General features: G+C 35.1%; 1 protein-coding gene across 6 annotated transcripts in view; it reads right to left on the bottom strand.

Moving 5' to 3' along the window:
• Positions 1 to 2151: 2151 nt before the first annotated feature.
• Positions 2152 to 13164, bottom strand: part of LOC134851632 (uncharacterized) — a 350773-nt gene continuing 339760 nt past the window's right edge. For all 6 annotated transcript variants that reach the window (XM_063867800.1, XM_063867805.1, XM_063867804.1 and 3 more), the window contains 4 exons: positions 8707 to 8846; positions 8228 to 8357; positions 7319 to 7492; positions 2152 to 2912 (listed from right to left, as the gene is read on the bottom strand). In XM_063867800.1, coding sequence (XP_063723870.1) covers positions 2614 to 2912; positions 7319 to 7492; positions 8228 to 8357; positions 8707 to 8846 — 743 coding nt within the window. In that variant the 3' untranslated portion in view covers positions 2152 to 2613. The remainder of the gene's footprint in view (positions 2913 to 7318; positions 7493 to 8227; positions 8358 to 8706; positions 8847 to 13164) is intronic.

Below are 13164 nucleotides of genomic sequence, written 5' to 3'. Positions count from 1 at the left end.
TGGTGGTGCGGGTTCCGTTGTTGGTAGTGGCGTACATCAGCCTCCTGAACCTGTTGATGCTGATGTAGGGGTGGTAGATATTTTTATTGTTGTCATAAACTGTGTTAGTTGTCTTAAACTGTTTTGCATTTTCGTTAGCTATAGTCTTTTCCAGTTGCCATTTTGATTTTTATAACAGTGGATTTGTGGCTTTCTAGAGTGTTGTTTTACTTGAATCAATTTACTGCACAATATGGATTGGTTAACGCATTTAATTAACCTAGAGCAACTGCCGTGAGAGTGGAGAATTTGCTGAGGTGCGCGCATCTTGGGTTTGTCCACTTTTAATGGTTGAGTGTAGGTTTTTTGTTCGTCGTTTTTGACTATCTGCTATTCCAATTAGCTGCATTTTGAAATTTTGAGTTTCTTTCACTGTCTTCTGAATTCTGAGTCGCCTGTCCTTTCTATCACCATGTCGTATCTCAAAATAATTCTCTGAGGTCTCTGAAGGTTGCTCTGAATGTTACTGAGTTTAGCTATTATAGAATGTCGCTTTCCAAATGACGAGGAAAGTTCTGTACCCGAGAGATATATCGGATGTCATTTGTTCGCAGAAGACTCAGAGAACAAAGAAAAAATTGTGACAGAGGCTTTTAATTTTAGTATATCTGGTCACTCTCGCTGATATCTCGCGAGTGATTTTTCAATTTATAATCCAATAGTTATAAAGTTATCAGTAAAGATCGGTCACTCTGTTTTCATCATCAAGCCTTTTTCGGACTTTATTATTTGAGTTCAAACGTTTTCTTCCTGTTTCTTTCTCAATGATGTTTGTCCACTCGTTCACATCTTCCTGTTACATCACAGAACATATAATCTGTGGTCGTTAACACCAAAAAGGGCCTTGAAGTAATTTGATTAGGTCAAATAATAAATCACAGTCGTAAATAGAGTTTAGGGATGAGACAATTTAATTATTAAATTGTGTTGTCGCTTATTGTGAAGCACTATTGTTTAATGATTTCGTTCATTTTCTTCGTTGATTTCATAACAAATCATTGTTTGAGCAAACTGTGCCCTCTACACTATTAATTTAAAAAATTGAGCAAGACTGCGAGATTTTTTTTGCTTTCATATCTCAGATAAAGGATGGATCATCTTGTTTTAAAATTTCTTAGTCTTCTGGGGATGAGGCTGCTTCTGAATATACAGAAGGAAAACTTTTCAGCTACTACGTGTTTAATGCGATTTAGATACAAACCAATTCCGACTTTCAGAAAATAAGATTAAAACCTTGGGAGAAGCAACAAAAAAAAATTTCAAGGGCAAACATGTCTTTCTCTACAGTTTTGTCATTAATTCAGTTTCCAATAAAATTGAATAATTTTTGAATTTCTGTTAGATAAAATGGAAGCTGTAATTCTGCTTTTTGAATTGTTTTTAGTTTTTGTAGATGTTTTCTAGTTCATTTATTTTGTATTCATTTTTTCCACCTGCTGGCTTGCAGGTAGCTATCTGTAAGGTGCAAAAAAACCCTGATCCTTCTGCTGGCTACCTCCACTTCAGAGCAGCTTCAAACCATAATTTTAATAGCTTCAAGGTTTGTAGACATTTGCCGGTTTTGATCCTAATTCGACCCTAGTTCAAGCTGGATTGTTCCCTACTCCGACTCTGATTTGACCCTAGTTCGACCCTGATTCGACTCTAGTTCGGTCTTGATTCGACTCTAGTTCGGTCTTGATTCGACCCTGATTCAACTCTGGTTCGACCCTGATTCAACTCTAGTTCGACCCTGATTCAACTCTAGTTCGACCCTGATTCGGCTCTAGTTCGATCTTGGTTCGACCCTGATTCAACTCTAGTTCCACCCTGATTCGACTCTAGTTCGACCCTGATTCGACTCTAGTTCGACCATCAGACTGTAATTTAGTATGATGCTTCGACTATCAGACCGAAACCAGATGTGTATTTTCGGTATGGAAAATTAGCAGTTCGACCGACTTCGGCCTGATCATATTTCGACCACTTCGACCCGGTAAGATAACCATTTCCAGTGAACCCGGGTAGCCGAACCGCGACTTTTAGAAATATACACGAAAGCTTATTCATCGAGTTATGAATAAATTCAAATTGCTGTGGTATTTTATAAAACTCCGACCCAGTCATGTTCCTTTCAATTCGAAAAAGCAACCGACCCTGTAAGTCGTACGATAAGCCAAACATGAAAGAGGATGTATACAAATTAACATAATCAAGGTTCATTACACGGTAAACAATGCAGACTGCTCAAATTTGAACAAACTAAAATAACACTTATTGTTCAGAGCTTAATGCGAATATACAATTTTAGAGTGTGGACCATACTCATACATAATCTCGACTCGTCATACAATCCATCACGAGTCAGAATCATCTTCTTAGTTGTTCCTTCACAGATGTTCCAGCAGAAGTTCTTTGTTTTTTCTTCGCAGATTTTCCATCAGCACTTCTTTGTTCATTTTTAAAGATTCACTAAGAGAAAAGATTTTCTTTGTTTCTTGCAATTTTCTCAAACCTCATCAGTTTGCTGCGTCATCATTATAAGAGCTGCACAAGTAATAGCAGTAATATACTAACAGTTTATCGGTTTGTTGTTTATATATTTATCTCTTCTCCCGGGGACCCTTCCGGTGAGTCATTCTGGTGGCTTTTGGATTGATCTCTCCTCCGAAACGATTTACCCACATCCGTGGTGAGATAATTTCCCGCTGACAAAGATGCAGACCTTTCGCCTCCACTGGCTGGCGGTGGTCTGTAGGAGAGGTAGATGGAGCTCTTCGGACTGGAGTCTCCCCTGAGGGAACTGAGCGCCGCCGAGGTGTAGTACCTGCCCATTCTAGATCTGCCCAATCTGCTGACAGAGGCAGACGTACTGGCTAAAGACGCTCTACGATCTAAAACAAAATGAAGAATAAGATCAAAACCATCTATTCACGCGGGGAATGACCAAAGATACGAACTAGTCAGTTCATTAACGCGAACCGCTATAGTGTCCCTGCTTAAGAACTACTTACCTTTTTAAATTTACTTTTCCTGTCTGATCATTTAAAAAAATGTGGGCCAAAAATCAATAGCGAGAAAAAATTTTTTGAAATTGTAAAAGAAAGAAATTAGGTTAAACAGTATTTTTCTTTATTTTTTCTCTATCGAAAGTTTTGCGAACCTTCGATTCGCCTCTGTGCAAACGTTAAGCGCTAAGAATGAAATCAGATTAAGTGCTCTTTTAGGTAGTTCGTAAAATTAAGAAAAATACTATTTAACCTAATTTCTTTCTTTTACAATTTCAAAAAAAACTGAAAATACCCAAAAAAAAAACAGAAGAAATGAACTATCAACCAATTAAATATGAATATAAAAATTGATGGCAAGAAAACTACCATATCAATCCAACTTCGGTTAATGAACGTTTCTTACTTGAAAAATACCAAAAAGCAACGACTCACAATTCCTAACAAGTACAATATGAATGAGCACAAAATCCGAAAGGCAAGGACCATATTTTAAGGGAAAACGATTTTTCTCGTTGGAAATTGGGCTCGTATCCAGTTTCCCTCTCTTGTAAAATTACAACAAACATTTGTTTAAAAATTAAAGCAATGTAGAAAACTGTTGACTTGTTCACATTGACACGTTTTAGTGCAATTAAGAACAGCAAAATTCATCCAAAACATAGCCAGTCGAAGATTGGAAAAGAGTAAAGAACGCAAGTAACCATAAAAAAACAGTGACATTCTTGAAAACTTTCGAATTTCAAAGAAAAAAAATAGATGCCCTTTAAGGTTTTTGAATTTCTAGAACAAATTATGATTGGCGCTTTTTTGAACCCAACTAGAGAAAACTGGATCAATAGGTAAAGTTTTTATTCCGCTGGAAATCTAAAAATTAAATTCCACCTTCGAGTAGAAATCGTTCACCTTTTTTCGTGCCAATTCTACGTTAGTATTTGGAGAGAGCTATTCACGTCACTTTCAGCAGATGAATTTCAATTGAACTCAAAAAGTGCATATATACCTAAGTGAATTCATAAATGCATCAATATGTATGAATGCACATCTGTAGCTATTAGACTTTTAAGACTTTTCCTGAAAAAAAAAAACAAAAAAAAATCAGCAAGACCATATAAGAGTCTTCACTACCTTCATCACTCTTAATATGCTTTTGTAAAAAAAGAATTTTAGAAAAAAATCAAAGAATGGATTGAAAAAGAGCCGGAAATTGAGTATTTTTGCTAATCTCGTTCACATATCAACCATTAGCGTTTTTTCAAAATACTATTTTTGACAGGATGATGAAAATCTAACGAGATGTCTCAATGAGTTATATTGTAGAACTTAGCAAACAGAGAGTTAAAAAAGAGTCAAAGAAAGCAAGTAAACAGAAAAAAAACTGAAGAAAAAAATAGATGCCATTCAAACTCTTTCAATTTTATGATTTGCCTTTTTGGTTGATTTGAGAAAGCTGGATCAGGGAGTAAAATTTTTTAATGCGCTGGGAAATCTGAAAATTAAATTCCACATTCGAAACTAGAAAACGACCATGTTTTTCGTGACCTTTGCACTGTCGCTGTTCGATAGGGGTGGAGTTTTCCTTCTTTTTACACAGAAGCGAAGCTTTGCTTCGCAGACACTAGCCAGAACACGACAGTAAGCTGCTGTAGAAAGTGCAATAAGAAAAAACTAGCGTGTAACGCACCTCAGTTTCAATGCGGGTCATCTTCAATTTTTTTAAATATCTAAGTTCTTTGAAAAATTTCAAAATAACATAAAAACGTCACTTCTCGGAACTAAAAGCAGTTGAGCAGTCGCATTTGGACGCAAGATTCGCAACTGCTAAGAGTACTCACAATATCTCACTACAGCGTTGGGAATTTCAAGCTTCGAAACACTTCAAATTTAAGTTTTCTACACAGAGGCGAAGTTGCACTTCGCATACACAAGCAAAAATATGACCGATAACTCTTCTGGGAAAAACTGATAGAATAAAACTTTGAGTCTACAAAACTTCTTGAGTGACGCACGCCAATTATGAGTCTACGAATGGAAAACGAGTTTAAACGAATAGAATTTGTTTATATAAGTTCGAATAAAAGCACCAATTGTAAAAACTTCAACTTTCGAATTTCAATCGCCAAATATATATGGCCTTAAAGCTTTTTGAAAATCCAGAACTCATGATTCACACTTTTTCGATAAAGGAAACCCAATTTAAGAAAACTGGATCAAATGATTTTTTTATTCCGCTGAAACTAGAATCTGTTCAATTTTTTCGTTTTCGCAATTTACTTATCTTTTAGCAAACGAATTTAAAGTGAACTCAAAAAGAGTATTTAAACTTAAGTGCAATGATATATACATTGAAATGTATGAATGCTTTTTTTTGAAGTCAGTAGAGCATTTTAGACTTTTTCCTGAAAAAAAAACAGAAAAATCACTATGACCGATATATGAGTCTTTACCACTCTTATTTATCGGCTCTTATATAACACAGAGGCGTAGCTGCACTTTTCTACATCCGTCAATGCATAATCCAAGTACATAATGCAAGTATATTATGCAGACACATAAATGATGTTTGCCCTTCGGGAACAAAACCGACAGAGCTTCAGTCGATCTCTATTTAAGAGCAAGCTCAATTTCTGACAGATTTTTGAACGTTCAGTTGAATGGTAAAAATTTAAGCTATTAAGTAGAAAATACTTGCTCTCGCAAGTTTAAGCACAGAGACGAAGCGGAGCTCCGCAACATTTGCGAAGCCAAAGACACACTGTGCTACAAAACAATGAACAAAAAAAAGGACAGAAGTCAAAAAATTCTAGGAAATCATAGTGAAAAAAAATTACTTGAACTTGAAAAATTTGAAAAATTACAGCTACAAAAATTTCATATTATTATCGGATGAAGTTCATAAACGGCCCTTAAAAATGGAAATCATTTACCGAGCGACAACCAAGGCGACAAACTTTGGGTCGAAACCTGTTGAGCCGGAAACAAAACTGCGGTCAGAAAAAACTTCATAAATTTTCAAAGTTTTTACGACCAATCCAAACTAGAACACATAACCCCAAACGGATATGTTTTGCCCTCAAAGTTATGCAAAATAAGTTGAATAAGTCGGTTTAACATTAAAATGAAACTGTTTGAATATTTAGAAAAAAAAACTAAAAACTCAAAATCAGACATTGAAAATACAAATTTGTGAAGTTTCACTTATATTAAAACCTGTTTTAATTGGATAAAAACACATGCTATAAAAAGTAAACCAATAGAAACCCAACCAGATCAAAAAAGGAGTTTAAAAAATTTAAAATGAACCGACTGAAACTAGGACGAAAACCATGTACCCAAAAAAAAAATTGCGATTTCAATTTTGTTGAAAAGATAATTACAACCTGAAACGGGCTTGAACTAATTACTACTCAGGAAATTGAGCATGTCAGAAAAGATCGTCCAGAAGTGGAGATCCTTTGCCTAAAATATTTACGGGGAAAAAGTCTAGTTTTCGATTGAAAAACCATTGCTTATCGCAAGGGTCATTAAAACTCAAGAAATACGTGAGATGATCCATTATATTATATCTAACAATTCAATTTAAAATCTTTGAATAGAAGAAGAGTGAAATGAGAGATGCTTTACGAGTTTTGTTATACCAAGAGAGCGCTCAAATTATTGCAGGTTTATTTATTCACCCCAGCTCTCAAAATTTTGTACGAAAATTATGAAGGCATAGTAACCAGCTGAAAACGCTGAAGGTTTCATGAAAGTTAGTTAACACTACATAGAATTAACGAAAATCAAGCAAATTTTAACACATGGCATAAAGTATAAATGACATAACTTTTGACTGGCATATAGGTCAAAAATCCGAAAATAAATGCAAACATACGAAAAGAAAAGAGCCGGAAAACGGTTTTACCAGAGTAAACAACCGAAAAGTATTCGAAAAGTACAGCAAACATTGGCATCCGGTTTCCATGGTCAACTTCGAAGCTTTTGCGACCGAATGTGGACTGCCATGGCATTTCGTCTCACACTTAACTTAGGATTTTTCAGCAGGAACATCGGACTCAACAGAATATTTCATCACATTTTTGCTTGTATGCCCGTTTGTTTCTCAAAATGCAATTGAGATGCCATTAAAATCAACCAAAATTAAAAGCAGTTCTTAGATACTATTTATGCACCCACCATAAACAATAAAACAATATAACATATTAAGAAATTCAATGTAAATTATGTAATTTTCGATTGGTTAATAATTTGCCATGACAATTCAACGCTCAAAAAAAGATCGACAAACTCACGAGTAGTTGGCGTGTGTAGCAGTTCAGGGTCTGAGTTTGCAGTAGTGGTTAGATTGTTCATGTTGCCACTGGTAGTTGGGTAAGTCGGACTTGAGTTGAAGAGAGCTGTGATCGAGGTGAGTGTCGAGTCACGCTCAGAGATTGTACTCGAGACAGAAATGCTGAATGAAGGCACTTAAAACAAAAATGGCATTTAAATTTTACATTACATAAAAATTGGCAACTATCTTATAAGCATGCAAAGCACTAAACCATAGCCAACAGAGTTGGAAAAGATTGAATGATCTCAAGCAAACAGGAAAATTATACAGACTTATTGTTTGAAAAAATCTTAACTTTCGAAATTCAAAGACAAAAGAAATGCCCTTGAATATCTTTTAAATTCCATAACAATTTATGAGCAACACTTTTTTTGATAAACTCAACCCAGTTTGAAAAAAATGGATCAATAGGAAAAATTTTTATTTCGCTGGGAAATCTGAAAATTAAATTCCACTTTCGTAACTAGAAGTCAACCTGTTTTTCGTGACTTTTACATTTTTGCAGTTCGACAACGGAGTTTGCCTTCCCTTTAACAAAGGAAGCGAACTGAACTAACTTATACTAATTTTGAATAGGAGCGGGCGCCGAACAAAAAAGCGATTTTTTTGTCAAAAGAATTTCCAAAAAGTGTCCAAAAACGGGCCTTTATGCTGCATGAGTGCTCCAAAAATCAGTTTGGTTGACCTAAAAAAAGGTCGACCGTTTTTTGAAAATCTATACCCCTCCCCCCTCAAGAAAACCCCAAATCCGCCTCTAATCTAAGCCCTTTGAAAACAAAAAACGGAAATTGTGACACGTGGCTTAAAATTATATTTACTTCCATCAGTATGTTTCAGAAAAAATCTCACAATAGCAAATGGAACTCACTGGAAGACTTGTCCACTTCAGCTCCCCTGGTTCCTACGATATGTCTATAGTCTGTGGTGCGGACAAAAGCGAAGTCGTCTTCTTCCTCTTTCGCAGGTGCCTCCGCTTTCACCTCACGACACACCACAATCTGATTGAAAAACAGCAACAAATAAACAAAGAAAAAAGTCAATTTGAGTAGACCATGGCAAAATTCTTAAATGTAAGAAACATTTTTGACGCTTCTTTGAAAAAAAAAAATACGCAATGGTCCATATTCCGGTTTCATTAAGCAAATATTTTCCACCTCCACTAAGCAGCAATTTCAAAACAAAAGCTTGTATCACATTAAAATATTTTAAAAAACGAGATTGGTTTAAAATCATCTGATTTTCGTCTTAGTAATTAACTCATAACCGCCATCTAGTAATTGAAAGAGACTTTTTGACACCTTTGCGATGGTTGTTAATAATTATCACGTAAAAGAATGACGGGCTAACCTTGATAACAAAACCCATAAGCACCATGCCTAAGAAGAAGTCCCTGGGCACCGTCTGCTGGTCACCGAAGTAAGCATCAATCACGAATCTGGGCACTCCCTCCGTCGCGTAGGACTCATAGTCGAAATAGGGCTCCAGTTCTGAAACAAGTCGAGTTCCAGTTATGACTGAGCTCTTCCATTGGTAAGCATTAAAATTAAATTAGATACATGTAACACGACGCGACGCTGAGCTTCGCAAGACTTGCGATTTAAAGAAAGAATAATTTTAAATGGAAAAATTAATATAATATTTTTCACTTTTTCCAATTTCATAGAAAACTGAGATCACAAGAAAAGCAAAAGACAGCTTCTAACAAAAAAAAAACACCGCGAAAACAAGAAAAAGCAAAAACCAAATCATAACAAAGTCCCAAAAAAATCATTTTATAGATTGATTATCGATACTCAAAATCGGCTGTTTGTTAGTCTTAATTAAAAGCGTGTTAAAATAAATCAAAAGCAAATTGACGTTCTTAGAGAAGCGGGGAAAAACGGAAAATACGCCATGCAAGAAAAATCTTTGAAAGAATAAAACACAACTGCTGTACAATGAAATGTGCGAAGCTGGTTGGAAAAAATGGATTCGTACTAACTTTCAGAAACTAGAAAATAGCCATATTTTTCTTCGTCAAACTTCCAAAATTAAAAGGAATTGAAGTAAAGTTTCAAAGAAAGAAGTTGCACTTCATATACTTAGAAGCAAAAAAAAGATAACAGATAAGGCTGTTTCTATTTCCGTATGCATGCTATGTAAAAAAATGACATTTTTTCGTCTAGTAACGCATTGATAAGACCAACAGTCTTGCTTCAATTTAGCAACATAATTTATTAACACAGAGGCGAAGCTGTGCTTCGCAAACACTAGCGAGAAAACAAAAAAGCAGCTCTGTAAAGTAAAATATGAAAAGAAGAAGTGAAAATAAGCCTTGAAATATAAAATTTTACGGTGATGAAATCGATCATGCGACCCGATTTAGAGTCCCTTATCCTCGCATCTGCGCCACGGGTGATTATTAATTAACACTAGCCACAAATAAAGCAGCAACACATGCTAATAAATTGCCACTGCAATGCAGAAAAAACGCACCAAATACAAATAGACACTATTTTGCATGTAATAACTTGGGATACAACTAATTGGAGGCATCCACACTAACTTGGCATAAAATAAATTGAAAAAAAAAAAGAAAATCAAATTATGTATAAATTATGCATTTCACAAAATTGCGAGATTCACTTAGTTGGAAATTTTCTGAAATCGAGTGTTTATTATTGTACTTTTTTTGAACGAATAGAATAAGAAATGCATCGACTGTGTTAACTTATTACTAATCGAATGTGAAAGCATATACTATCAAAGAGCCGTTAAGGTTCCACCAAAGTGGCACCAATGTTTGCGATTTAGGTTAGAAAAAAAACAGAGTAGTCGTAGTATAACACTAACGCTCACTAAAGTTCGATGGTGCAAAAAGAATTTCTGGCCAGAAATTTAGATTAGATATAAAGGTTTTCATGTCAGGAAGAAAGAGTTTTTTCGGTACGGGTAAGTAACCCACGGCACGGAGAGAAAATTAACTAAGCCTTCTGTTGGCTAGCGCCTCAAGTGAGCACTAGCTCAATGCATTAATTTAATTACTTCAATAAGTTTTTCAAGCATTGGGCGATTTTCACGTAAAATCTTTTTTTGCCAAGAACCTGGTAATCTTCTTGTGCTAACACGCTAACATGCTCACTTTACCGGGTTATATGCTAGCTTTCACGCTGTTAATTGCAGAAAAAAAATTACCTTACAATTAGCGCGTAAAACGCAAGTAGCTTATCGTGTACGCGGTAAGATAACTATTTCCAGTGAGCCCGGGTTGCGGAACAAAGACTTCTTAGAGATATACGTGAAAACTTATTCTTCAAATACTGAATAAATTCATATTGTTGTGATATTTCGGAAAACTCCCATCCATGTTCCTTTCAATTCGCACAGCCAACCGTTTAATTCGTACGACAAGCAAAACATGAAACCTATGCTTATTCGACGCTCATAGTAAAATAGGCAAACTGGACAACAGCTTTAGTAGAAAAATGACTAGAACTCAAAAAACAGTCATAAGATAAATGAAGAAAAAAATGTTGATTAAAAAAACTCCAAATACTAACAAAAAAAGCTATTGTAAGACTGCTCGATCACGTTACTCGCTAGAAATTAGAATAAATCTCAAAAAAATTTCCATGTTTTTCTCGAAAGTCGTTCTAATCGCGACTGAAAGGGCTTTAATATAGATCACTCGACCCAATCCAATGATTATTTGTGGTACCTAATTTTGCGTGGAAAAAAAAACCAAAACGCACCCGAATACGAGCTTGAACAGCTCCCGAATTTCAATGTTCGGAAAAAAAATGTGAACAAAAATTACGTCATATCGTTGCAATATCTGAAATGTAGAGAGTTTTTTGATGCTCTAAAACCCCATTTCCAACAAATCAGATTGATGCATCGGATGTTTGAAACCTAGCGACGGATGAACGGGTTTAAAAGCTCTACCAAGAACTAGTACACCAAACAGTAAGGACTTAGACAGTCACAAGTGTACAAAGCATTCTGAAAATTCAACGAGATGTCACATTAAAAAACTCAAGCAACAATATTTTCGCAAAAGCGACATAATAAAAAATCATTGTAAAAGTCGTAAGGGTCTTTTCATTTTTGAAAAAATCTAAGCATTTGCAAAAAGAAGAATTGAGACCAAATGCAATCAGTATTAGCTAGACGTGAAACAACACTAAAACTGCGAAATTTCCAAAAAAAAAAAACATTAAAAGTCAGATATATTGTTGCTATTTTGTTTTTATACAGAGGCGAAGCGAGATACTCGAAAGCTTTAAAATGCACAAAACACAAAATTGGGATATGAAAACTTGAAATGAAATCAATTAAAGTCAACTACACTAACTTTGACATTTAACAAATAAACAAGTTGGCATTTCAAAACGATAAAATTTTGTAGAATATTTGAACCAAATTATCAGAAATTTCAAAATTTATTATTTTCGGATTTGAGAGAACTTCACACTTGATTTCCAGAAATATTAGGATAAAAACTAAAACAAAACTTAGCACAGAAACGAAGCATCGCTTCGCAAACACTAGCGAGAACACGACAAAAAGCAGCTCTATAAAGTGCAATGAGAAAAAATAGAAATACGCCTCGTATTAGTAAAAATTCGATTAGGTCTCGGATTCGACCTGCGACCTAGACATTTTTGGTCTCACGCACTAACCACTTAGCCAAGCACGCTTAATAGATCACAAACACTAATCACAAATAAAGCAGAGAACAGATGCTATTGAAATTCCAATGTTAGATCCTGAATAAAGCAAAAGTGCTACCAAATAAGTGAGCATTTTCAACTTTCAAGGAATACTTTTGTTTGCGAATTAGATTAGAAAAAAGAAGGTTTGTACTAATACACTACGCTGATCTCTGGTGAAACTAAATTTATCAAAAAGTGAGAAAAGAGCCGTGAATTCAATTACCTGTACCAGAAAGAAAAGAATAAATACAGCCGGCCGCACTAACAAAAATCACAAAAGTATCGGCCAAAGTTGTTTAACGAACAAAAGAGCCGAAACAAAAATTTAAAATGAAAAAAAAAATGAACACGTTTCATTTGAAAATAAACATCAAAGAAGGCCTGTAAGGCTTATTCAATTTTTTTTGTATAAATTCAATCATTTCCATAAAAAAGCAACGAGACAAACCAGTGCTAAAAACAAGCGGAGACCTGTAGCATAAAAAAGTCAAACTAACATTTTCGGCACCGAAATTTTCTTCTTTGCATGAACTTTTAAACTGCACACAAAACGTATATGCAACCAATACAGTAGCCATGCAGTTAACTTAGCAGCTGTAACACAGAGAAGAAGCTTTGCTTCGCAAACACTTGCGAGAACACGACGACAAAAAGCAGCTTTATAAAAAGCGATAATTAAAATTAGAAAAAAGCCTCGAATTAGTAAAAATTCGGCTAACTCTGAGATTCGAACCTACGACCGAGAGATTAAGAGTCTCACACACTAACCACGCAGCCACGGAAGCTTTACAGACACCAAACACTAGCCACAACAAACAAAGCAGAGAACAGATGCTTTGCAATTTCCAATGCTACAGCAGTGAAATTTCCACATAAGTAAATACTTATAATGAACACTTTTATTTGCAAGTTAGGTTAGAAAAAAAGAAGGTTCGTAATAATACACTGAGCTGATCGCAGTGTAATTACATGATATAATGCTTACCATTTCGTCCATTTGTTACCATTCTGTGAACAAAGTTATTGACGGAAAAAAGTCCAGTAGCCATTGCAACAATCTTGGGTTATTTTTCACGGAATTACTCCCACCCAAAACAATAAAATATATCAG

This window comes from Symsagittifera roscoffensis, chromosome 7 (genome assembly GCF_963678635.1).
Source record: "Symsagittifera roscoffensis chromosome 7, txSymRosc1.1, whole genome shotgun sequence".
Classification (NCBI taxonomy): Eukaryota; Metazoa; Xenacoelomorpha; order Acoela; family Convolutidae; genus Symsagittifera; species Symsagittifera roscoffensis.
Note: the sequence above shows the minus strand (reverse complement) of the source record. Positions and strands in the feature narration are given on the sequence as shown.